We start from the raw sequence: 26,987 nt of genomic DNA on the forward strand, positions 1-26,987 counted from the left end.
ATCCTCCACTCCCAGCAGCTCAGTCACCCTTCCTCCCAACTCGGCTCGTCCATCTGGGATTTCCCACAATCCTTTATGGTCCATGACCCGGAAGTGCTTCTGAACCCTCAGTCCATGTGACTTCTTAGCACTTCTGGGTCAGATCAAAAACTCTTCTTTTTCATCCCGGAAGCACGTCATTCCTTCTGTCCATGTGACTGGGATGTACGTCCGGGGTGTAGGGAAAATAGATGTCCTTGTGTCTCCCTGCAGCGACTCCTGGCGGTCCCCATAGTTGCCAGCAGGGCTGTGCATAAAAACTTTGTTGTCAATAATTCCCTGCTGGCATTCGGGGCACCTCCATGCTGCAAGGAGGGCTCCATCTAGCAGCGTGGGGGTATTGGCCCGGGATGAATGACCGGCCATATCTCACAATATCTATACAGGTATACATATAGATCGTGAAAGGCACTATAGGACGGAGTGGTGGCTCTGAGGCTAGGGATATGCCTTGGCAATCGGTAGGTTGCCGGTTTGAATCCCGTAAATGCCAAAAGGGACTCTGCTCTGTTGGGCCCTTGAGCCTGTTGGCCCCTTAACCTGCAATTGCTGAGTGCTTTGAGTAATGAGAAAAGCGCTATATAAATGCAAAGAATTATTACATAGATAGGCACAGTGGATTCAGAAGCCCCTTCACTTTGCACACTTTATTGTGTTGTAGATTTCATTTCAAATGGATAAATGTGTGCATTTTGCTCATTGATTATCCATAATGACAACATGAATATGTTTTGAGAGGTTTGTAAAATTATTCTGTCATGACAGAAGACGACTAAATGCATTTGCTCTTCCTCTGAAAGTTCCCAGACTGCTCAGCTTTGGCTGTGTTCAGCTGTGCCATTTTACAGTGCCGTCCTGGCCCATCGAGACGCATTATGAAGTGATTTCACCTTTTGGATGTGCGTCATGAAGTACAAGTCTCTCTGCCTGGAGATGACAAGACATAGCTTCTTGAGTTTATGCATGTGGTAAATCTGAGAATAGAGCTGGTCACCTGAAGTGTTATCATGAGTTTCATTTGCAGTTTCAGGAGTAACAACTTTTTGTAGGGTTCAGAGTTCAAGACGTCCATTGCTTAGGCACCCCATACAGTCCATGGATGAGGGCTTGGTGAAACAGACTGGTCCACTAGTCCAGAGACCCTAATGTGTGGACTTTGATAAAAGGGTCTTTGACTGGAATGAATGTCTCAGCTGTTTGTGTCTCTTTTTCCGTTTAGGAGCTGGAAGACTTGAACAAGTGGGGCCTTAATATCTTCCGGGTGGCGGAGTTCTCCAATAACCGGCCGCTCAGTTGCATAATGTTTGCAATTTTCCAGGTAGGAGCAATTTGATTATATGGATGTACTGTATATATTTGCAGATAAGTCGGGATTTGATTATACCGTATAATTTCTGGTATTTTATAATGACCGAATGGGAAAACTCCCGCTATTGGTCCAAGAGATTACGATATGCTATCGCCCACATGAGAGAGTAACTGCGGAGCACACGGCCTTTTGTTTTCTATGTATTGTCCCTACATGACCTCCCGGTAATACCCGAACTATTCCGAAGTGACATTTGCACTGATTTGTGTTTTTTATCTCATTCACCTTAATCGTAAGTTGGACTTGATTTTACAGTATATTTTCTGATATTTTATAATGTCGGTCATATAAGTCGAATGTGGAAAACTCACGCTACTGGTCCAAGAGATTACAATACGCTAACATCTATGTGGGTGCAGCAATGTGCTGAATCAGCGTTTTTCCCTAACCTCTCGCTGTCTCTCTATTGTGCCTACGTGACCACACAGTGATACCCGGACTATTCCGAAGTGACGTTTGCACTGTTTTGTGTTTTTTGTATCATACACCTTTATCGTAAGAACATCCCTTATCTACGATGGAGCATTCAATCAGAAGAAAATATGAAGCTGGTTTTAAATTAAAAGTCGTTGAAGTAGCGAAAGAAATCGGTAACTGCGCTGCTGCAACTAAATTTGATGCGTCTGAGAAACTGATGTGAGATTGGAGGAGGCAAGATGATGTAAGAAAATGTAAAAAATTAAGTGTCACATTTTTGAACAGGCGTATAAGTCGGGGTCTGATGTTATGACCCTACTTATACGTAAGTATATACGGTATGTTGATTTTGTGAAATGTTTTGCTTGTTGTAGACTTACGAGGATTTTTAAGCTCGATAAAATGTAATTCAAATAAAACAAGTAACATTGACAATGACGGAAGTCACACATGTGGTTACTTTATCGACTTGGAGCACAGAGATTCCCTTTCATGACACATCGAGAGACAGTGATGTCGACAACTCGAAAGTCAAAGTAGACGCCTCATAAGAGTGGCTGGATATGAACAAGTCTTACAGTTAGTAGCGCTAGGGCAATGGCAGTTTGGACTTGGATGTATCCTCAAGCCCAAAAGTAACTCCATAAATGTACTCGGGCTCAAACCTTGAAGCATGTCACAGGCTTGGGCTTGGGGTTAGAACTCCGGTGACCTGCTTCAGCTTGCATTTGATCTCGAGTGGAGGAGCTGCGCATGAACGAGGTTTTGAGAAGGCTGTGGTTAAGAAGCAGAAGATCCATCAAGGCCATAAAACTCTGGAGACTCGCTCAGGTTCACGCCTTGGAACAAGCAGCAGCTTTAAAGTTGGAGACTCGCTCAGGCTCACATACGGACTTTGTGAATTAGGGAAAGCTTCAGTAGACCTGAGGGTCACAGCACGCTGATTCCTCATTGGCCACAATTATTAACCCTTTAATTTTTTTTGTTTGTTTTCTTGGAGTTGAACTGCAACAACTAACCTGGTCATCCAGCAGCACAACTGCGTGTCATAATTTGCAAGAAGTGCATAAAATGTATGCAAATAGCGCAGGGCTGTGAAAGCAGGGGGAGCTTGGCGTCTGAATTTCCGGCAGGTCAGGTCCGCATTTTTGTGGTTGTGTTTATCCTCCCATAAGTTGACGACTTGCTTTTATCTCTGAGCTTTCCTGATCATAACAAACTAAAGTCATTTTCCAGTCACTTGTCGTTTATAATGGGCACAGTACCCAGGGCTGGATCTTACTTTGCCCCTGAGCTCCAGTGCCACTGCACTACCAAAATGGACTAAGTACCTTCCAAATTGTAGGTTATGATGAATTACCCAAGAGAGGTTCTGCCATTCACGCAGGGTAGCAGCTGACTTTTGGGTATGAACCCTCTAGTGCAAAGCTGAACCAAAAAGACAGCAACCCTTCAAATGTCTGTCTTTTGATTTTTTTGCAATCGTTCATTTTTTTCCTCTGATTTCAGGAGAGAGATTTGATGAAAACCTTTAAGATTCCAGTGGACACGTTTATCACCTACATTATGACGCTTGAAGACCACTACCACGCAGATGTGGCGTATCACAACAGCCTCCACGCCGCAGATGTCACGCAGTCTACCCATGTGCTGCTGTCCACGCCTGCCCTTGATGTGAGTATGAACACTGGGTAGGGGCCGAGACGAACACCCAGACGTACGAGTAGGGGACCATCGCTGCACTTGTCGCAGCTCTGTCGTACATCACTGGGGTTCACGTAGAGGCCTCGGGTCATCATTTGGAGTCCGCTGCCTGACCAGCCAGGGTTCACATTGTGTCAGTGTGGGTTCAGTAGGCCCTTTGCTCAAATTTGTAACTTAGGGGTTTGATTAAGTCAGCACTCGGAATACTTGGCGCACAAGTAATGACGCAAACTGAAGCACACCTCACAGTCAGAGACACTTGGTATCGTTTGTATTTATCAGTTATGTCGTTTCAAGAGCAATTAGGACGAATTGTTGCTGGGATTCTGCTAATGGTGTCAGGTGCCTGATCTCTGCTCACGGGTACCCTGTGGGAAACGTCTACAGACAGAAGAAAGCGCAATAATAATACATTTTATTTATATAGCACCTTTCCCATGCTCAAGGCACTTACAGAATATAAGAAGAACAGCAGGGTATACAGCATATAGCATTGCAGATAAATAAATAAAGAAGATTAAGACAGTGAATTCAGAGAAAAAACCTAACAGACAACATAATCGATGGTCTCGCACACACACATACAGGTTACATGAGCATCTTGACAGAGAAGTAAACTGAGAGAATTGTAATAAAGTCAAGTAGAGCTAAAAACCTTCCTGAACAGATGAGATTTTAGTTATATTTTTTAAAAGAATTAATGGAGTCAGCTGACCTGATTAATTTCGGTAGGTCATTCCAGAGTCTGGGCGCTATATAGCTGAAGGCCCTGCTGTCACCCATGGAGTGCAGATTAGTGTGGGGTACAACAAGATTGCCAGAATCAGAGGACCTTAGTGAGCGGACTGGCACATAGTGATGGAGGAGGTCACTGATGTAGTTTGGCACAGGTCGTTTAAGGCTTTGTAGGTTATTAGTAGGATTTTATATTCGATTCTGTAAGACACAGGGAGCCAGTGAAGATGGAGCAGGATGGGTGTGATGTGCTCGCTGGTTCGAGTAAGGACTCTTGCAGCTGAGTTTTGAGTAAACTGGAGCTGTGATAGAAGATTAGAAGGGACAACTGCCAGTAGGGAATTACAGTAATCAATGCGGGATGTGATAAAAGTATTAACAAGTTTCTCAGCATTAGAGAAGGAGAGGAAGGAGCGAACACGGGATATGTTACGGAGGTGAAAGTAAGAAAGTTTCTTAATGCGATTTATGTGGACGGAATAAGTGAGGGAGGAATCAAAAATGACACCAAGATTCTTTACAGTAGAGGCAGGTCTGATGAGATCACCGCCAACAATTTCAGCTTTCACTTATGTATCGGGTTGAAGTTGTGTGTATTTTATGCTTTAGACTTTTTGTTATTTTTGCATCTCTGGAGATTCAAATATGGTGGCTGATGTGTGGCCTTTAGGAAGCTCCACAAAAGGCAGGCCAGAACCTTCAAATGCAACCCAGAAAAGGCTCACTTCAGACCATCTAGTCCCAGAAATCTACCTGCAGGCTACAGCCTGAGCAGGCCCGAAAATGAGCAGCTGGCCTTGAAAGTTCAAGAAGATTAAGACGTACAAAATTGAATTTCAAGGGCGATAAAATGGTGAAAACTGTGGCTTGTAGAAACAATTTGAAATTTTAATCTTTATAAACTGAAATTTTGTTTATGGAAATAACAGCAAGGCTCAAAATAGCTAAAAGGATGTGCCTGAAAAGGCTGTTCAAGGCAAACAGGTCTGAATATGTAATCTGAGAGCAAAAAGCCAAAGAGAGAGCAGAAATCATCAGAAAAAAACAATACAGTAGGACCCTCATATCTGCATAATTGGCTCCCACGGTTTACCACAAATAAACGATTGCCACATTCCGTGCACAGCACACGGCGAAAACCAAGCAGTGCGGGGGCCTGTGCCTCTGTGCCTGACGTCATTTTACCGGGCTGACGCTTCCAGCACAGTATAAACCTGCCTTTAGACTCTAGTGTTCTCGCTGTCCACATTCGCTATACTGCGTTATCACATTTAATATTTGCTTAATGATGGCCCTAAAGTGCCAAAGTGCATGTAGGGATGCAAGAAGTTCTTCAAAGCCGAAACAGTGAAAACAACAAAGAACGAAGAAGAGTGAAGATGAAAAATACTTGACATAAGCTGTGTTATGTACGGGATGGAGTTGTGTCTGCTTCCAAGACCTATCGCGGATGTCTGAAACTGTGGATAGCAGTGGGCCCCATATTTACATCGTATTTGGTACAACAAGGTTGACCCTGAGCTAAATAGTGCATGCCGAATCATCACCGGCGCATTGCGAACAACGTGCCTTCCTGCTTTATATAGGCTACGACGAGAAACCAGTTCAAGACTCCAGACACCCACTCCACCACCACCAGGAAGAAAATCGCCGACTACCTTCATGTCGGAGCTTCGCCACAGTGGAATCCCTCAATTCAAAGCAGACAGCAACACATAGACTCGAGAGGTGGCGAGAGACTGACCGTAGCTCTCTCAGTGAAGAGCATCTACCCAATGGAACGTCCCTCTCTAGGAAAGACTGGGCCGCGCTTAACCGAGCGAGGTCAAAGGTGGGCAAAACAAGGGACAACCAGTTTAGATGGGGCCACACAACAAGCACTGAATGTCTCTGTGGTGAGCCCACCCAAACAATGGACTACATTCTCCGTGAATGGTCCCGAGGCCCAACATGCACCGATGAAGATCTTAAGGATGCTAATGACGCCGCTCTTATGATGATGGTACTTTTTTAAAATTTTATTTATTTTTTTTACACGATGTAAGAAGGGCCAATACATGGAACTCCAATAGAGTCACTCCGTGTGACCCACCACGGTGTAAGAACAAATGAAACCCATCACCCCTTCACTTCTGATATCCCTCGTACCCACTGCAGTACGTGGTGTGAAATAACGAGTCTCAACACACTTAAAAGAAGGTTTGGGGCAGCCACCCGTATAATGTTCCTAGCTGCAAAGGATTTTTAGTTCACAACCGATGTTGTCTGTTTGAGTTCCCAACATGAACTGATTTGGTTTGGCAATATGGCGAATTTATAGTCCGTAACCTGGAAGTGACTTCGGTCTGGGAGCCGGAACCGGAAATGATGTTGACTCAGGCAGGATTTCCCGTATTTAATCTGCAGAATTAACAGAAACAAGTTTAGAGCACCCCGCCACCCCCTGGCCAGACGGGTAATCACTTCCACTTGGTCAATTCAGCTCGCTCCTAATCGCACGTGTGTGACAGTGGCTGCATGAGACCTGCCTTTTTACTTCTGCACCATCCCACGCAGAGGGGCACACGGAATGACAAGATGCGTTTTTCCTGTAATTTTCCCAGCGTTGCTTGGTTTAAACACGTTCACCGTGTGAAGTGACATGTGCTGCTGCTGCCCAAAGGTGATCTGCGCATCCTTTCCTTTCACGCTGTCGACGCCACCTACAGTGGGCTTACATACGTCTTCAGACCCCTTCACATCTGCCTCTCTGCTTCATTCATGGGTCAAAAGCACCGGATTTTGCGAATGTCTTTCCTGTTCCTGTCGTACATACCCTGATTTTTCCACAAGTAGCTATTAGTAATAATTTATCAAATAATGCGTGTGGAGCATACAACTGGATAACAGACATGTGGGTTATGTGGCACGAGTAGCCATTGACGTTTTTACATTGTATTCTTTTGTACATCGTTGGTCCCCATTGGGTTCTGATATATCATAAACGTGAATCTCTTCATTCATTATTAACACACGAAATAAAAAGTACATGGAGGGTGGGGGGGTAAAAAAACATATTAAAAAATAAACTTTTTGGACGCAATGTTCCTTTAAGTCCACCTCCAGTACATGTACATGATAGCGTCTTTCTCTTGTCCTTGGCAGGCTGTATTTACGGATCTCGAGATTCTGGCAGCTTTGTTTGCTGCTGCCATCCATGACGTGGACCACCCTGGTGTCTCTAATCAGTTCCTCATCAATACAAGTGAGTATTAATAAGAAATAAAAATGTTGAACGGTTACAAATGGTATCCCAGTTAAATGAGTCCATAGGATTTAGCATCTGAAGAGAATTCATGGATGTCACTTTTGAATTTTCTGAACACGTCCTTTATTGTGCTCTCTTTAAGTTGCGATTGTTTAATGTCAGGTGGCACACTGGCACATGTTGCTGCCTCGTGGCAGGGTAGCCCAGACATTGCTTGTATGGAGTTTGCACTTTTCCTCCATTTTCTGCAAGGGATGTCCAGCCTGGTGCTTCAGCTTTCCCTCCCACATCCAAAAAGGATGTTCACGTTAGGATAAGTCCACACTTCTACGTCTTCGTTTAAAAACACAGACATTAGTTTCGGTTTATGCATTTTGCCCACACCACCTCGGCATTTTAGCCTCAGAAAATTGAGAGAACTTAGATTTTGCAAAAAAAATAAGAAGCTGCTATTATTGTTAAGTTTACATTTTTGAAAATGCGGTGTTGCAGACAAACCCAGCTGCCTTTTGCATGGCTGTTTGACTATAAAGATATGTACAACTTGTGGCAGAAGCACTTGGTTGGCAACGACCCGACACAGACTGACACCGGAGGCACGTGAAAACAAAAGATTTGTTCTTCATCTGTGGGGCACGTTGTCCCACAGGCAGTACGCAGTCCCAAAATACACAACCAAAGGAAAACACCCACAACAATCACTCTCTTCTTCCTCCACTCCTCCCAGGCAGCTTCATCCTCCTCCTTCGGTCTCTGGCGCCTCGAGCAGTGACTGCAGGCTCATCTTATAGCCCACCCAGAAGTGCTTCAAGTGATAATTAACCTAATTCAGGCTGCACTTCAGGGTGTGGCTCATTAAAGCGTGCAGGTCTTCCCTGTAGTGGCCACGGAGCCTAACAGGGCTGAGCCCTGAAGTCCCACGCCCGTGGCCCCGATGTAACCCAGGAGGGCTGCCACCACGCGTTCCGGGAGATATACTGTGCATCCCGTGGCTGCTCCCCCCAGAGCCAGTGTCAAAGGGGCCACAAACTATAACCTGGCACATCAGCAAACAGTTAAATGTCTGGTAGAAACTGTCGGGCGTCATGAATTCATGTGCTGCCTTGAGGTGATCAGCCAGATGGCCAGGTGACAGGAGAAACATCTAGAAGGACAGTCTAACCACGGGTTTGCCGGAATGCTTTTCTCCACAGACTCGGAGCTGGCGCTCATGTACAATGACGAGTCCGTCTTAGAGAATCACCACCTCGCGGTGGGCTTCAAGCTCCTGCAGGAAGAGAACTGTGACATCTTCCAGAACCTCAGCAAAAGGCAGAGACAGACCCTGCGGAAGATGGTCATCGATATGGTAAGATCGCAATGCTCTACGACCGATTTGCATCCGTCATGGTATGCTTTTGCCTGCCCAAAAAAATCATTGCGAGTAGAAGGTCCCCATAATTAAAGATCTCCAATAGTCCACAGCAACTGCCAGGCATGTCCAACAGAATCTTGTCGCTTGAAGATCTCCGTGCGAGGATTGTAGTTGAGTCTCTGGGACTTGATAACCGGTAAGCCCTCACTGCTGTGGGCTGCCCACATGAGCTTGTAAATGACTTACTAGAATGGTGATGGCGGACTTGTGTATTTTCAAAAATGACCATCTGGAAAGATCCTCACAGGGTCTCGAGAAGCTTTTCTACCACAGGCTTCTACGAAGATGACATTAGATTAGATAAACTTTATTAATCCCAAGAGGGAAATCAATGTGCCTGCAGCAGCAGAAACATAAAAACAAGGATACTGACTCACAGGACAAATAATAGAGCCAATCAATCAATCAATCGATATGTAGAAATAAATAATGTTCAGCTATTGTTAAGATGTTCAAAATGGAGGAAGCATTGAAATGCCTGATAGCAGTGGGCACAAAAGGCATACAGTGCCCTCCATAATGTTTGGCCCAGACACACGTTTTTTAATTAATTTACCACCCCTGTACCCCACAGTCATCCTGAGGGTCCCATCTTGTTTTTCTTAATTTGTGACTTTTATAGGTGTTTGTATTCTAATTGTTTTCCATAACAGTAGACTCGGAGAACCGTGAATTTCAAAATGTTACCCTTTATTGCTCTTGAGATGTGTTGGTTTCTAACATTACCGTATATTGTGTTTTTTTCATATCTAACTTGTAAATGTGGTTTATGTTTACGCTCTCCTTGTCCCTTTTCAGGTTCTGGCCACCGACATGTCAAAGCACATGAGCTTGTTGGCAGATCTTAAGACGATGGTTGAGACCAAGAAAGTGACGAGTTCAGGTGTGCTGCTCCTTGACCACTACACGGACAGGATACAGGTGAGCAGCGGAGAAGGGATGAAAACTGGGAATGGGGATGTCATCGTGACGTTTGATTTAGGTCCATCAGTGCAGTGTAGTGGAGGGTGCAGGTGCAGCCACACTGGAAACATCGAGTGGTCACCAGTGATGAGCAAACTGTGCTGAATTTGCTTTGGCGAACTTCGCTGAACTTGAAATCAATGCAGAAGGAAAACCTGAACTTGTTCTGAGAGCTTTATAATGGTGCAGTGATCTTTTAAGTGTCCATAAGAGTAGTGAGGCGTCTGCTAACAATGCTGGACCGATTATTTTGGCCAAATGGTGTCCTGGGCTGAAGGACAGCCATGCTAACCACTGCACCACTGGGCCTCCTATGATAAAAGTAACTTAATTAAATATCACAATGGTAACACTGGAGCAGGGAGCATGAAGTTACTGAGGCTGCCCAAACAGATTCCATTGGCGACCCTCACGTCTGTCAAGTTGTAAAGTGCGCTTTGTGTTCATTTTTCCCCCCTGATGCTTTTGCTCACTTCCTGCCACTGCTACTTCAACTCCAGTACTCCAATAATTGCTTCAGGCTGTAACTCCACAGCACCAGGTACATATCACATGTGACATCTCGCTGGTTCTTGCAGCGTGTCGGTAACTTCAAGAGGGTGCTGGTCCTTCTTTATCGGAAGTCAGGTCCTAAGTGAATGAGTACTTTCTGGGTGAAGGCTGTTATATAGCTGCAGAGGCGGAAGGGCCAGGACTGGCGATGTTCTGACCGGACGTGACTTCAGTAGTCTTCTGGAGAGTCCTCCTCGACTCTGGAGTAAACAGAAATTGTGTTAATGGCAGTGTCCCACCAAAAGCCTTGAGACTAATGAGACACTTTTGATGCTTGCATGCACAACACAGCCTTACCTGAAAACTGCTCTCTCTCTTATCTGAAATAACTTATTTGCAATTAGTAGATAAAGAGAATGAGGATATTTAATTAATTAATCGATTATATTTATATAGCGCATTTCTGACCTACACAAGGCACCTTACATAGAGAGTGGGGTGCTATTTGAATCGCCACCATTGTGCATCATCTATCTGGTTGATCCGATGGAAGCCATTTTTGAACCGAAACGCTCATCACACATTAGCTATTGGGTGGTGAAGGTGTGAGACAGATAGAGAAGAATAAGTAACAAGCTGGTGAAGTTTGCAGATGATACCAAGATAGGTGGATTAGCAGATAATTTGGAATCCATTATATCATCACAGAAGGACTTGGACAGCAGACAGGCTTGGGCAGATTTTTGGACGATGAAATTTAATGTCAGTAAATGTAAAGAATGACACACAAGTAGTAAAAATGTTAGGTTTGAATACACAATGGGCGGTCAGATAATCGAGAGTCCACCTTATGAGAAGGATTTAGGAGTCTAGCTCTAAGCTATCGACTTCCAGACAGTGTTCAGAAGCCATTAAGAAGGCGAACAGAATGTCAGGTTATATAGCGCCTTGATGTGTGGAGTACAAGTCACAGGAGGTTCTGCTCAAGCTTTATAACACACTGGTGAGGCCTCATCTGGAGTCCTGGGTGCAGTTTTGGTCTCCAAGTTACAGAGAAGACATAGCAGCACTAGAGAAAGTCCAGAGAAGAGCAACTAGGCTGATTCCAGGGCTACAGAGGATGAGTTATGAGGAAAGATTAAAAGAGCTGAGCCTTAAGGAGATGAAGAGGAGACCTGACTGAAGTGTTTAAAATTATGAAGGGAATTAGTCCAGTGAATCAAGACGGTGACTTTAAAATGAGTTCAACAAGAACATGGGGACGCAGTTGGAAACTTCTGAAGGGTAAATTTCACACAAACATTAGATAGATAGATAGATAGATAGATAGATAGATAGATAGATAGATAGATAGATAGATAGATACTTTATTAATCCCAAGGGGTAATTCACATACTCCAGCAGCAGCATACTGGTAAAGAAACAATATTAAATTAAAGAGTGATAACAATGCAGGTATAACAGACAATAACTTTGTATAATGTTAACGTTTACCCCCCAGGTGGAACTGAAGAGTCTCATAGTGTGGTGGAGGAACGATCTCCTCAGTCTGTCAGTGGAGCAGGACTGTGACAGCAGTCTGTCGCTGAAGCTGCTCCTCCGTCTGGAGATGATCCTGTTCAGTGGATGCAGTGGATTCTCCATAATTGACAGGAGCCTGCTAAGCGCCCGTCGCTCTGCCACGGATGTCAAACTGTCCAGCTCCGTGCCCACAATAGAGCCTGCCTTCCTCACCAGTTTGTCCAGGCGTGAGGCGTCCCTCTTCTTTATGCTGCCTCCCCAGCACACCACCGCATAGAACAGGGCGCTCGCCACAACCGTCTGATAGAACATCTGCAGCATCTTATTGCAGATGTTGAAGGACCATTAGGATAATAGACTATTATTATTACATTAGGAAGTTTTTCTTTACACAAAGAATGGTAGACACTTGGAATAAGCGACCAAGTAGTGTGGTAGACAGTAAGAATTTAGGGACTTTCAAAACTCGACTTGATGTTGTTTTGGAAGAAATGAGTGGAGAGGACTGGTGATATTTGTTGGGCTGAATGGCCTGTTCTTGTCCAGAGTGTTCTAATGTTCTAAAGGGTAAAGTTGTGATGGGCAGTGTAGCCCGAAGTCTGGGATACACCCTATTCTGTTTGAAAGATGCCCAGGGATCTTTTATGACCACAGAGAATCGGGACTTCATCAAATTTTACAACACAGTGTCCCCATCACTGAACTGGGGCATTGGGATCTGCACACAGACCACGAGGTTAGAGCCTCCCTGATGGCCTCACCTGCACCTCGATGGTCTCCCATTCAAGTACTGGCCAGGCCAAAACAGGCTTAGCTTCAGGTGGATGACCTGTTCTGAAGAGCAGCTGGAATTACTACTGGCCATTTATAGAGTGTACTTCTCTGGAAAATGGGGGAGGTGACATGGAGAAGTCAGAGTGCATGGAGCCCACAGAAATCTGATTTTGTAGCTCAGCCCCAAACGTTTCATTTTTCTGTCGAGGCTAAGGTAGCCTAAACTTCTTGAGGTGAATGTTTCATCACCTGACTTACAAATGAGTGATCATCCTGCTTTTTTGGCTGGTTGAGTTTATCTTAATAATTTCATTCTCCAATATGAGTGCTCCTGCTCTGGGTGGTGGGCCACTAGTGGAGAGGCTGGCAGTCTCTGTCATTTTTATTTATTTTTTTTTACTGTCCAACAAAGTAGCCAGCATAAAAAAGAAACGATAAAGAAGCGAGTGGCTGGAGCTCCTTGTGTGGAGGTGGCACGGCGAAGCCGGCAGCAGTCGCAGCAGTCACTGAGGGAGTCCAGTTGCCATGGTAATAGACACTGAAATGGCACCGCAAACTCTGGGAGCTCAGCAGGAAGCCTTTCTAAACATGGAGGCCCCTTCCAGACAGGCTGCCCTGCTTTGCACCATTTGTCTCTCTTCTCCTCCTCCTCCTCTTCTTCCTCTCAGGCTCATACATTTTCACGCCCCATTTTTGCTGTTCTCATTTTCTTTCTGTTGCTGCTGTCCCTCCCTCTGCTGTTCTGTTCGTCATCTGTTACCCCCTATTTTGCCCTTCTTCCTCCTCATCACCTCTTCCTTTTTCACACTGGAGTTGACTTGCAGTGGCAGACTCTCCTACCTGCTTGTTTGTGTAGACCACCAGGTCAGATCATGGCATGAACGTCAAGCAAATGCAGCGGGAAGGGCAGTTTGTGAAAAGCAGGCTTTCAGTTTTAACCCATCACTTAGCCTCCATTGAACTGCGGGCAGTGTGCTGGGCACAGGCTTATTTTGCTTTGGTTATACCAAATCAAGCACCATGCTCAGGTAAAATGGGCCTTTTCCGGAGAGGTATGAAGGAGGATTTTCTGCTTCAGGATGCTTCTTCCACTTTACCATTATGGAGAGCTTCTGGAAAGAGGGGCTATGGGCAATACACCTGTAATCCCGAGGAGGTGCCAGCCTTGATCGCGTTGGCTGTTCGTAAATGGTTTGGCTTGTTTTGAAGTATTATGTTTAAAAGCCACCCTCCATGTCTGCACATTCTATCTGCAGGTGCTGAGAAACATGGTGCACTGTGCCGACCTCAGCAATCCCACAAAACCTCTGGAGCTTTACCGTCAGTGGACAGATCGCATTATGGAGGAGTTTTTCCGTCAGGGAGACAAGGAACGGGAGCGAGGGATGGAGATCAGCCCGATGTGTGACAAGCACACTGCTTCTGTTGAGAAATCGCAGGTATGCTAGTGTTCTGGTCATTTCTGTGAAATCAAAAATACGGCGGATTCATAAAGTAGTTAAGACCCCTTCACTTTCTGCACATTTTTTTGTGTTGTACATTTAACTTTAAATGGATACATTTGTCATGTTTGACCATCAATCTACACTCATAATGTCAAAGTGAAGAAAAGGTTTGCAAATTGTTAAAAAAAAAAAAAAAAAAATCAAAAACTGGACTCTCTCGTTCTTAGACGTATTCAGGCCCTTAACTCAATGCTTTGTAGAAACCCCTCAATTCCAGCTTCAAGTCTTCTGGGGTTTGTCTCAGCCAGCTTTACACACCTGGATGTGGGGATCTTCTGCCATTCTTCACTGCAGTTCCTCTCAATCTTTGTCAGGGTGCGTGGAGACAGTCAGCAGATGGCAATTTTCAGGTCTTCCCAGAGATGCTGCATTGGGATCAAGTCTGAGCTCTGGCTGGGCCATTCCACAAGATTCCCAGAGTTGACCCTAAACCACTCAGGGTGTTTGTCCTGTAGGAAAGTGAACCTTCTGCCCAGCCTGAGGTCCAGAACTGTCTGGAGCAGCTTTTCATTAAGGAGATCTCTGTATTTTGTTCCCTTTAGCTTTCCCCTCAGCTTTACTAGCCTCCCAGTCCTTGCCACAGTTAAACCACTCGACTGTATGATGCTACCATCACCATGCTTCACCCCTGGAGTCGTATTGCACAGGTGGAGAGCAGCCCCTGGTTTCCTCTAGACGTGACACTTAGAATTGAGATCAGACTGATCAATCTTGGTTTCATCAGACTGGAGAATCTGGTTTCCCATGGTAGGAGAATCCTCAAGCATCTTTTTGCAGACGCCAAGGTGTCACTTTCATGTGTCATCTGGCCACTCTGCTGTAAAGCCCACATTACTGCTGCAGTGGTGGTTGTCCTTCCTATCTCCACACAGGTTCTCTGGAGGTCAGCCAGAGTGACCAGCAGGTTCTTGGTCACTTCTCTTCCCAAGGCCCTTCTACCCTCACTGCTCAGTTTGGCTGGACAGTCCGCTCTTAGGAAGAGTTGCATTTCATCCAAACGTACTCCATTTAAGAATCATGGAGGCCACGATGCCCCTTCAGTGCAGATCAGCGCCTCGACTCCTGTGTGGGTCTCTAAGCTCTACACGTGTTTCCTTCATCCTCATGGTTTTGTTTTTGTTCAGCTGTGGGGTCTTTTATAGACAGGTGCGTGTCTTTCCTAATCAGGTCCAGTCAATTGAAATTGACCACACCAAGGATTCCAAACAAGGTGGAGAAACATCTCGGCGATGATCAGTAGAATAAGGTGCACCTGAGCCAGATGTCAAGTGTCATAGCTAAGGGTCTGCATACAGTTGTGTTCAAAATAATAGCAGTGGGTTTAAAAAAGTGAACGAAGCTCAAGCTTTTATTTCCATACACGCAAATGCATTGGGAACAAATCAAAACATGAAGAAAAATGTTATCAAATTTGTGATACTCATTTACAGAAAGTGAAGAAAAGGGAATATTAGGCTGTTCAAAAACAAACAAACTCAAACATTCACTGTATAAACTGAAAAATATTTCAAGATTTCCTTTGAATCACTGAACTAATATTTTGTTGTCTTAACCGCTGTTTCTGAGACCTGCCGCACATCTGTGTTGAATGGAGTTGACCAACTCTCTGGCACCAGGTATTCCAGCCCAGGATGATTGGACTCCATTCCACAATTCTTCTGCATTTCTTGGTTTTGCCTCAGAAACAGCATTTTTGTTGTCACTCCACACGTTTTCTATTGGATTGAGGTCTGGGAATTGGGCTGGCCACTCCATGATGTCAATCTTGTTGGTCTTGGAACCAGGATGTTGCTTGTGTACTGGTGTGTTTGGGGTCCTTGTCTTGTTGAAACACCCATTTCAAGGGCCTTTCCTCTTCGACATAAGGCATCATGAGCTCTTCAAGTATTGTGAGGTATTCCAACTGATCCATGGTCCCTGGTATGCGATATACAGTTGTGCTTGAAAGTTTGTGAACCCTTTAGAATTTTCTAAATTTCTGCATAAATATGACCTAAAACATCATCAGATTTTCACTCAAGTCCTGAAAGTAGATAAAGAGAAACCAGTTAAACAAATGAGACAAAAATATTATACTTGGTCATTTATTTATTGAGGAAAATGATCGAATATTCCATATTTGTGAGTGGCAAAAGTATGTGAACCTCTAGGATTAGCAGTTAGCTTGAAGGTGAAATTCGAGTCAATGGGATGACAATCAGGTGTGAGTGGGCACCCTGTGTTATTTAAAGAACAGGATCTATCAAAGTCTGCTCTTCACAACACGTTTGTGGAAGTGTATCATGGCACGAACAAAGGAGATTTCTGAGGACCTCAGAAAAAGAGTTGTTGATGCTCACCAGGCTGGAAAAGGTTACAAAACCATCTCTAAAGAGTTTAGACTCCACCAATCCACAGTCAAACAGATTGTGTACAAATGGAGGAAGACCATTGTTACCCTCCCCAGGAGTGGTCGACCAACAAAGATCACTCCAAGAGCAAGGCGTGTAATAGTCGGTGAGGTCACAAAGGACCCCAGGGTAACTTCTAAGCAACTGAAGGCCTCTCTCACATTGGGTAATGTTCATGTTCTTGAGTCCACCATCAGGAGAACACTGAACAACAATGGTGTGCATGGCAGGGTTGCAAGGAGAAAGCCACTACTCTCCAAAAAAAACATTGCTGCTCATCTGCAGTTTGCTAAAGATCACGTAGACAAACCAGAAGGCTATTGGAAGAATGTTTTGTGGACGGATGAGACCAAAATAGAACTTTTTGGTTTAAATGAAAAGCGTTACGTTTGGAGAAAGGAAAACACTGCATTCCATCATAAGAACCTTATCCCATCTGTGAAACATGGTGGTGGTAGTGTCATGGTTTGGGCCTGTTTTGCTGCATCTGGACCAGGATGGCTTGCCTTCATTGATGGAACAATGAATTCTGAATTATATTCAAGAATTCTAAAGGAAAATGTCAGGACATCTGTCCATGAAGTGAATCTCAAGAGAAGGTGGGTCATGCAGCAAGAAAACGACCCTAAGCACACAAGTCGTTCTACCAAAGAATGGTTAAAGAAGAATAAAGTGAATGTTTTGGAATGGCCAAGTCAAAGTCCTGACCTTAATCTGATTGAAATGTTGTGGAAGGCCCTGAAGCTAGCAGTTAATGTGAGGAAACCCACCAACATCCCAGAGTTGAAGCTGTTCTGTACGGAGGAATGGGCAAAAATTCCTCCAAGCCGGTGTGCAGGACTGATCAACAGTTACCGGAAACGTTTAGGGGGGTTACACCAGATACTGAAAGCAAAGGTTCACATCCTTTTGCCACTCACAAATATGTAATATTCGATCATTTTCCTCAATAAATAAATGACCAAGTATAATATTTTTGTCTCATTTGTTTAACTGGTTTCTCTTTATCTACTTTTAGGACTTGAGTGAAAATCTGATGATGTTTTAGGTCATATTTATGCAGAAATATAGAAAATTCTAAAGGGGTCACAAACTTTCAAGCACCACTGTATAGGCCCGACAGCATACTGTGAGAAACCATCCCATGTCATGATGCCTGTGCCACCCTGCTTCAGTGTCTTCACACTCTGCTGTGGCTTGAACTCAGTGTTTGGGGGTCATCTGACAAGCTGTCTGCTGCCGCTAGACCCAAAAAGAACAATTTTGCTTTCATCAGCCCACAAAATGTTGCACCATTTCTCTTTAGTGTGTTCTTTGGCAAATTGTAACCTCTAAGGCACATGTCTTTTTTTTTTTTTTTTTTTCCAACAACTAGGGGGCTTTACCCCCTGCTCGCTTCGCTTGCCAACCCCCCAACGCAAGCGCTATGCGGCAAACACTTTGTGTCTCTGCCACTCACATTGTGAAGAGGGGGGCTGAATGCACCCCAAGGAGACGCAGTCGCTCCTCTGAAACCCCCTCTTGACACAATGGGAAACATAAAGCTTTTTTTTTTTTTTTTTACCTCCTCTTTGCTCGATCAGCTGCTGACGTGCCGTGTGATGTGCATCTCTCAGGGCGCACTTCGGTCATATCACCGATGTCCGTGTATTCGATCTCTTTTCGTCAATATCGCATTGAATTTTGATTCTGTGTTTGGAATGACATGGTGACAACGCAACGCCCGTGAGTGAATATTGTTTCTTTCTCTCTACAAGAAGTGTGTCTGACATAACCACGCAGGACTTTTCCAAATCTCTTTGCATAAGCTCTTGTCATCTCGCAGGATGTGAAAGTGTCTCTGAGACAATCGCGTCTCGTCTCCTTCCAAGATGTTTTTTTTATAATAGAGAGATAGGACTTTGTTGGGGGGGTTCTTCCCGATAGTTTGGCGTCTTGTAATTGTAGCGGTACTCGCAGGTAACTTTTAGACCTTCTTTGATCTTCCTGGAGCTGATCCATTCGAATGGTAGTTTTCCGTTTTCTTCCACGTCTTTCAGGTTTTGGTTGCCATTTTAAAGCATTTGCGATTGTTTTAGCTGAGCAGCCTGTCATTTTCTGCACTTCTTTATAAGTTTTCCCTTCTCCAATCATCTTTTTAATTAAAGTACGCTCTTCTTCTGAACAGTGTCTGAAGCAACCCATTTTACTCGGATATTCAGAGAGGAACGCACTCTAACCAGCATGTACGACATTTGCTGCTGTAATTGACACCGAATGAATGAACTCACTAATTGAACTCCACACTATTTTTTTGAACAGCTTAATGTTCCCTTTTCTTCACTTTCTGTAAAGGAATAACACAAATTTGATAAATTTTTCTTCATGTTTTCATTTGGAATAGAATGTGCCGTATTCCCAATGCATTTGCTTTTATGAAAATAAAAAGCTTTTACCGTATCTACTCGCGGATAAGTCAGACTTGATTTTAAAGTATATTTTCTGATATTTTATAATGTCGGTCGTATAAGTCGAATGTGGAAAACTCGCGCTACTGGTCCAAGAGATTACAATATGCTAACACCCACCTGAGAGAGCCCACCACGGAGCACACAGCCTTTTTATTTCTATGAGGGTGCGGCAATGCGCTGAATCAGCGTGTCCTCGTAACCTCTCGCTGTCTCTCTATTGTGCCTACGTGACCACACGGTGATACCCGCACTATTCCGAAGTGATGTTTGAACTGTTTTCGGTTTTTTGCATCATACACCTTTATCATAAGAGCATCCCTTATCTATGATGGAGCGTTCGATCAGAAGAAAACATGAAGCTGGTTTTAAATTAAATGTTATTGAAGTGGCGAAAGAAATCGGTAACTGCGCTGCTGCAATAAAATTCAATGCGTCTGAGAAACTGGTGTGAGATTGGGGGAGACGAGAAGATGTTAAAAAAAAAAATTAAGTGTCGTATTTTTGAACGGGTGTACAAGTCGGGGTCTGATTTTATGATCGCTTTTTCGGGTTTCAAGACAGACTTTTACGCGAGTACATACGGTACGTTGATTTTGTGAAATGTTTTACTTTGTACTTCTGATTGAATGGCGTTTTGCTTGTTGTAGATTTTCAAGTATTTTTAAGCTTCATAAAATGTAATTCAAATAAAACAAGTAGTTTTGACAATGACAGTAGTCACACACGTGGTTACTTTAGTGACGTGGAGCACACAGATTCCCTTTCAGGACACATCGAGAGACCGTGATGTAGACAACTCGAAAGTCAAAGTAGACACCTCATAAGAGCGGCTGGATATGAACAACCTCTCGCTGTCTCTCTATTGTGCCTACGTGACCACACAGTGATACCCGCACTATTCCGAAGTGACGTTTGCACTGTTTTGTGTTTTTTGTATCATACACCTTTATCATAAGAGCATCCCTTATCTACGATGGAGCGTTCGATCAGAAGAAAACATGAAGCTGGTTTTAAATTAAATGTCGTTGAAGTGGCGAAAGAAATCGGTAACCGCGCTGCTGCAACAAAATTCAATGCGTCTGAGAAACTGGTGTGAGATTGGAGGAGGCAATTTAATTCTCGTATTTTTGAACGGGCGTACAAGTCGGGGTCTGATTTTATGATCGATTTTTCGGGTTTCATGACCCAACTTATACGTGAGTGCATACGGTATAAGGATTTTGAGCTTTATTCACTTTTTTAAACCCACTGCTATTATTTTGGACACAACTGTACTTGTATCAGTGTGAGATTTCAGTTCTTTATTTAATAATAAAAAACAATTTCAACGATTTCTGCTTTCTGAAGGCACTGCTGAGTCTTCCTCTTTAGTTACGACATGTTAAACAAATGTAACAAATTTGTGGTTGGCACTGTACTGGCTTTGGACTTTAGACTGAAATCTTCAAAATGACACAACTTGTGGCGTTTCCATCCACAGAGGATCCAAGAAAAGTTTGGTCTCCTTGACAATCCTTCATTTTGTTTTTCTTATTCTTTCACTTGCAGGTGGGCTTCATCGACTACATTGTGCACCCTCTGTGGGAAACGTGGGCAGACTTGGTCCACCCAGATGCGCAGGACATTCTGGACGCCCTCGAGGACAACCGGGACTGGTATCAGAGTATGATCCCTCAAAGCCCTTCGCCACCTCCCGATGATCCAGACAAGGAGCATGATGCATGTCTTGACAAGTTCCAGTTTGAGTTGACCTTGGAGGAGGAGGGTGAGGACTCGGACCGCTCTGACAAGGATCACCGTAACGACACGCAGGATGAGGTCAACGCAGAGCTGGAAAACTCCTGCCATTTGAACAACGAGGAAGAGGAGGAGGAGGAGGAAGATGACATAGCATACACGCCAGACGAAGTAGGGCAGCGCCAAGAGGAGCAGCAGGCTGAGCCTGTAATAGTAGTGGTGGTGGGAGAAAATGGACATTCGGAAGGGAGTCCGGAAGAGGAAGTAGTAGTAGTAGAAGAAGAAGAAGGAGACAACACATCTTCTCCTGTGGAAACATGAGCCTGGTTTTTTGGGGGGGTGGGGGGAGGGTGGGGGTTGAAGGACCATTGGGTGGGGCAGGGTTGTCTTGAAAGCAAGTGGGTGTCCCCCAGGACAATTAAAAAGAACAAAAAAAAATATTTTTAATTTATTTTTTAAAAAGGGAACAAAAATAATACAAATTACACAGCAACTGTAGATTTCGAATGTGGGATGGTGCCACCTTTCCGGTGGACACAGGAAACCGAAGAAAACGAGGAACTAACTTTGGGCCATTTGAGGAGCTGTAGCACTCTGGAGATTATATCTATTCATATATTTATATATTTACACACATGCACGCTGACGCACACGCACACACACACATACATAACGCTGTATCCCTATGTGTGTCTGTGAGTGTGCGTATTCACACAGGAGAATGGGATTGGATTGCAACCGTGTATAGAACATTGGCTCAGAAACGAAGAGGTTATTGTATTCTTGTGGATAAAGCCATTTAACTCAAAAAGGATTTACTTTTCATCACAAATTGTGCAAAACTTTCACGACAAAAATCAACTAAAGCCTCTTCCATTGACATGAACAGGCAGTGGCGCCTGGGAACTCCGACGTGAACTGCTGGGCCGCAAGCTGCCACTGACTTTGCCGGTGTGAACGTTCACCTCTGAAATGGAGCAGCACCCTCTCCCTGTCTCCCCTCTTCTTCATCTTTTATCCCGAGTGTTACGACATTAAATGGCCGCGTGCCTTTTTCTCTGCAAGCTTTTGGGCTTGTAGTGATGGTCAAGCAATGAAAAATAGATGGAGGTTTTTACTTTGATTTGATTTGATTTGATTTGATTTTGGTGTTATTTCAGATGCTTTTTGGTTTTATTGTTTAGCTCTCCCAAACATCAGTACTGGCAATTGCCATGTGTCCTTACAGGCAAGCAAGCGAAACGAGAGATTCACAAGTAGAGAAGTTAGGACTTCTTTCAACACTAAACGTTCAACAGTAAGTCTTCCTCTGTTCTTCAGTTTTTCATAACCTTTAGTTAATTTGCACAAAAATGGCAATAGGTGGGGCTGAAGAGAAGTGACAGTGAAGGGAAAGAGAATCGAAATACCTGCTTCAACACTGATCCACACGGATCAAGAGACCGTTACGTTACCTGTACTTGCCAAAGTTCTGTAATTTCATGTCTGCCATATTGATGCGTATGTGCGCCTGAACTGTAATACAAATTATTTAAAAAGGCAACTCGTTCAATATAAATCTGTTTGTTAAAGACAGTTTCAGATGTCATTCATTATCTATCTATCTATCTATCTATCTATCTATCTATCTATCTATCTATCTATCTATCTATCCTACTACACCACCTACAGTATCTATCTATCGATCGTGATCTGGAGAGGCACTTCACACCCTCAAACCACAGACACAACTATGCAGACAGATGTCCCGGGTTCAAATGTATATTTTGTTTACAGAAATATCTTCCTCCTTCCAGGCAGGTTTTGTCCACCTCATCCTGACTCCTTGAGTAAGATGGATCAGCCATTTTAGAAGCTGCACCAGGCAGTACTTTTGGTACCACACCATTGCACCCAGGAAGCACTTCCAGATCAGGCAGTAGCAGTTATAAAACATGGCTGTCCCATTTCAGCAGCCTGCAGCCCAGTGGCAGTCTAAACTAGAGACACGCCGCACTAGGAGCACAGCCATCTAGCATACTGGGGGAACGGTTGCTCTCAAAAAGCAGTTCCCACCCCAAAGTCCATCCAGTATTTCTGGTTCCCTATTAAGGCAGAGAGCAGCACCCATCCTGGTCAGGATGCTGATCCATCCTGCCTTACCGTCCATAATGGTGCAAACCCCCCCCCCCCCCCCCCCCCCCCGCTGAGTAAAACAGCACCTTCCCCATGGCCAGGGTGCCAGTTAATCCATGTCCTCTGTGACGCTGTCAGATATGTGGTGCCTTTTCTAAGTGTCTCTGCCTGTCTGTCACTCTAACTGTATATAGTGTTTTCACATCTCTTTATTTTTCTGTCTGTCCATCTCTCCATCTGTCTGCCTGCATATAGTGCTTTCCATATCTATCTATCTATCTACAGCCTTTCTTGTTAATCTATCTAAATTTTTTATCTTGCCTACTACACCATCTATCTGTCTATCTCTCTCTATCATATACTGTAGTGTCTGTCTGATCTGTCTTGCTGCCTCTAACAAACTTTAGATTCTGCAGCTGACAATTGTCTCCAATTATCTTTTCCTGATTTAGAAGTCTATACTGTGTGTATGTGTATGTGTGTATATATATATATATATATATATATATATATATATATATATATATAAAATGTGTGTATGTGTGTGTATATAATACACATTTGATGCAGAGTGCTGGATTATCTAACTAAATAATTTATATGCAGTTGTAGGCATTTTGTACACATACTTTATATACATATAGTGTAGATATATATATATGAATATGGGCAATTAGAAGCATTAATTTTGAGGCAATCTAATAATTTTTCATAGCTAAAAAGGTGAATATGGCCTTTCCTTTACTACAATGGATTGGCATTCCTCCCGGCCTTGTGCCCGACGCCGCTAAGACGCCACCCTCTTTTGAATAAGTGGGTTGAGAAAATACATAAAACAATAAATGACATTTTAACTTGGTTACTTTAACTATCACAATTGTTCATTTAGGAAAATATACGTCTGTCATTTATTAAGACATGGAATTACAGAATCAAATAATGTTCATACATTTATTTATTTTGCGTGTTTTTTTTTTTTTTGTCTTAGCCTTTCAGAAGTCCTATCTGCCATGGTTAGCTTCATGATTTCTAATCGATTTCACAAATAAAAACGATGTGCCGATTCCTTCTCTTGTGTCACTGTTGGTCCACCGGCTCTTTGCCCCCCTGAGACAGTACGGTATAATCTGGGGATGTCTTCCTCTGGCACTCTTAGATACTGAAACTCGTGTGCAGTAGTGACATTGGCCTCCACAAATGTCTCACCCAAGCCAACAGTCCAAAGTTTCTTTAGTATGCAGTTGTGGTATTTTAAGAAAGCAGCGGCATGAAGCACGACTGGAGAGAGCGACCGCTGTAAGTGAGTGGTGGACTAAAGACAGACGCCCCTGACTCCTCCTTGGCTGACTTTTGGAAAAGCAGGCTGTATAGCGAGAGGAAGACGTTAGTGCAGGCCTGTTAGACTGTGTGACACGAGATCAGCCATTCGCACGCATCACGTTCAAGTGAAGAACAGCTGCTCGAGTTGTTTCTTTGATGAAACTTTGAAAGCCAACCACCATATTGGTCTAAGCCAGGTTATAATTGGTTAGCTAAAGATGTAGAATTTGTTAATTTGTAGAAAAACGTTTGCCTTTTCTTACTTAATTGTGAATTGCTGGTGCCATTTGTTTGTATTGCAGTGGCATAGCATACAACCTGGCACCCAGCGTGAGGCAGACTGGGTATTAAAGGTCACTACTTGGGTGTCCATACACGGTACAGGATAATGGTGTGCTTCAGAAATGTCCGTGCTCGGTTAATGTCTGGCAGTTTCCCTTTTGAATTATAGGCTTGCATCAGAGACGGGAATTGTAAAGGAGACGGAGTGGAGACTTTTGAGAAAAGGCTGAACAAGACAGGTGGCTTAGTGCTCAGATGGGATGTGTTGACATCTGTGGGCTCTCCAGCCAATCGTCGGTGTCCGCGTCTGATTTTGATGTGAACGCCCTACGAACTCGGAGCGACAATTCAGAGAAAAGACAGCTACCCAAACTCTCCGAGTTGTGACGTAACGCCGACTTCTCACCTCAGTCACAATCTGGTTAGAAAGAAATGCCATTTTTGTTGTTGAACTGCACTTAAAACATTTGCTTTGCACTCTTATTTTAATGACAAATACAATTTATATTTAATTACTTTATTTTTGCAGACCAAGGAACAAATCAACAGCAAATTCACATTTCTCTTAATAGTCTGGTGAGCAATTCACGGGAGTGCAGTGAAGTGGGAAGGTGAATCGTGAGAACTTGGAGTTACCAAACACTCCGATAGTATGTGAATGGAGCCTCATATGGCACACATACAATACATGTGGTAACTGATTGGCATCGGTGGAATGTGTGTGTGTAATAAACGGGCACACCGTGTGTGCGAAGGTCAAGTTGACGTCACTTGAGCGAAGAGCAGAATGGCCGTTAGCCCAAAACTCAGGCCTGTTATTAAATTTGCTTTTGCTTTTTCCTGCCTTATTGCCAGCTATTAAAAAGGGCGCCCCCTAGGGTGGGTAGAGTTTAAGTAAAGTTTGCAGTGAGATTAATCGGAAATCTGGTGAGGAACATTTGCCAACATTTGCTGCTGTGCGCACGTTCACCCTTTACAATGTAGGATAGTTCAGTATATTTTCTTGGTGATGTTTTGAAGCTTTAGGGGAGCAGGAAAATGGTGAGCTATTTTAGGTGGAATGGCCAGTGAGACATTTCTGTTGTTATTTTAAGAGATGGATGAAGCTAATGTGACTACTGAACACACCCATTCAGTATGGATAGCCGAGAGGGTCTGCGCGTGCTGTCCCCCATGACGGGAGAAGACAGGCTGCAACCCAGAATGAGGTGGACAGCAATACCCAGCCGGCCCAGTTCAATAAACCCCACCCCTCTGTCGTAATGAAGACCCCCTCCTGTCGTCCAAGCCCTATTTTTTTGAGTTTAGCTCAGAGATGCACACCCAGGGAGCAGGTCCATAGTCCCTCCGAAAGCCGTCTAAAGAATTGATGCCAGGAGGTCGATTCTTCAGGAATGCCTTATCCGAGTAATAAGCTTGATTTTTATACAGCACCTTTCATGAGCCGTCTCGGTGCTTTTTAGCGAAGAGTACTGTGTTCGGTCCTGCTGGCTTCAGCCCCCTCGGGTGGCATGCCAGAAAGCAGCATCTGTCTGTCTTACCCGTCTGTCTGTCTCCTTAACAACTCACCCGGCTTCATGGCAGTTTTGTGTGTGCGTGTGTGACGTTTACATCTGTGCAGGTGTGTTCCCGCTCTGTCGTTCCCACGGGGTCTCCCGAGCCGACTTCTTAACGCCAGGCTGCCTCCATACAAGTTGCCAAGACCATAGCGTATTGTGCCGTGCCCTCCATTCCCTTCCCCAGTCTCTTGTTGTTATGGTCTGTGTGCTCCCTTGCAGGTCCTCCACTTTATTTTCATTTTACGTGGCTCTGTGGCCCCCCCCCCCCAAACCTGTTTGCCATTTTTTTCCTTGATACGTTTGGCCAACCAGCCTAGCGGCCCGTCGTGCCACAGGGCGCCAGCGGGCGAGAGCTGCAGTGCCATACCTTTCCATGAGACTGTCTGAGACGCACAAGCTTCTTTCAGTCCGACGTTGTTGCAGGTGGATGATAGCAACCAAAAACAAAAAACGATTTGCCATTTTCAACACAAAAGCTGTAGCAAAAAAAAAAAACCTGTTAGTCGACTCTGGAGACGAAAAAAAAAAGAAACAAAACAAAACAAAAGCCTCAAGAGCTGTCCATGAATGCTTTGTGTACAGTTTTTATTTTTGTATGATTCAGCTTGTTGGGTTGGATTTATTTTATTATTGCTATTATTAATATTCATATTGTTTTTGTACATACTGTAATGTTTGATTGTAAATTATCGATTCTATATTGGAAAAGCAAAATGAAATTTTATTTGGTCCGGAAGAGTTTTATCTTGGGGTAAAAATGAAAAAGGCTTCTGTTGAAGGAAAGAAAAAAAACAAAAAGGACAAAAAAAAAACAAAAAGCTTAGCTGCATTCTGTCTGTCCTTCAGTGTTCTTCTGTCTTTGTCAGTCCATCCCACTCTTTCTTTCTTTCTTTCTTTCTTTCTCTCTCTCCGTCACACTCTCATAGTTCTGTCAAGCAGACATGACCCAGAAGT

At 43.9% G+C, this 26,987-nt stretch overlaps 2 protein-coding genes across 2 annotated transcripts in view; both read left to right on the plus strand.

Annotated features, from left to right (window-relative positions):
* LOC114667772 (phosphodiesterase 4A, cAMP-specific) overlaps positions 1 to 21,880 on the plus strand; it is a 649,415-nt gene extending 627,535 nt beyond the window's left edge. The window contains 7 exon segments of the mRNA XM_028823210.2: positions 1,259 to 1,357; positions 3,335 to 3,499; positions 7,409 to 7,508; positions 8,705 to 8,859; positions 9,724 to 9,846; positions 13,932 to 14,114; positions 20,569 to 21,880. Coding sequence (XP_028679043.1) covers positions 1,259 to 1,357; positions 3,335 to 3,499; positions 7,409 to 7,508; positions 8,705 to 8,859; positions 9,724 to 9,846; positions 13,932 to 14,114; positions 20,569 to 21,078 — 1,335 coding nt within the window. The 3' untranslated portion in view covers positions 21,079 to 21,880.
* An 81-nt stretch (positions 21,881 to 21,961) lies between these two features.
* spc24 (SPC24 component of NDC80 kinetochore complex) overlaps positions 21,962 to 26,987 on the plus strand; it is a 31,791-nt gene continuing 26,765 nt past the window's right edge. Inside the window, exon 1 of the mRNA XM_028823215.2 lies at positions 21,962 to 22,054. The gene's annotated coding sequence lies outside the window, so the exon portion shown is untranslated. The remainder of the gene's footprint in view (positions 22,055 to 26,987) is intronic.

The sequence above is a fragment of the Erpetoichthys calabaricus genome, chromosome 17 (genome assembly GCF_900747795.2).
Source record: "Erpetoichthys calabaricus chromosome 17, fErpCal1.3, whole genome shotgun sequence".
NCBI lineage: Eukaryota > Metazoa > Chordata > Cladistia > Polypteriformes > Polypteridae > Erpetoichthys > Erpetoichthys calabaricus.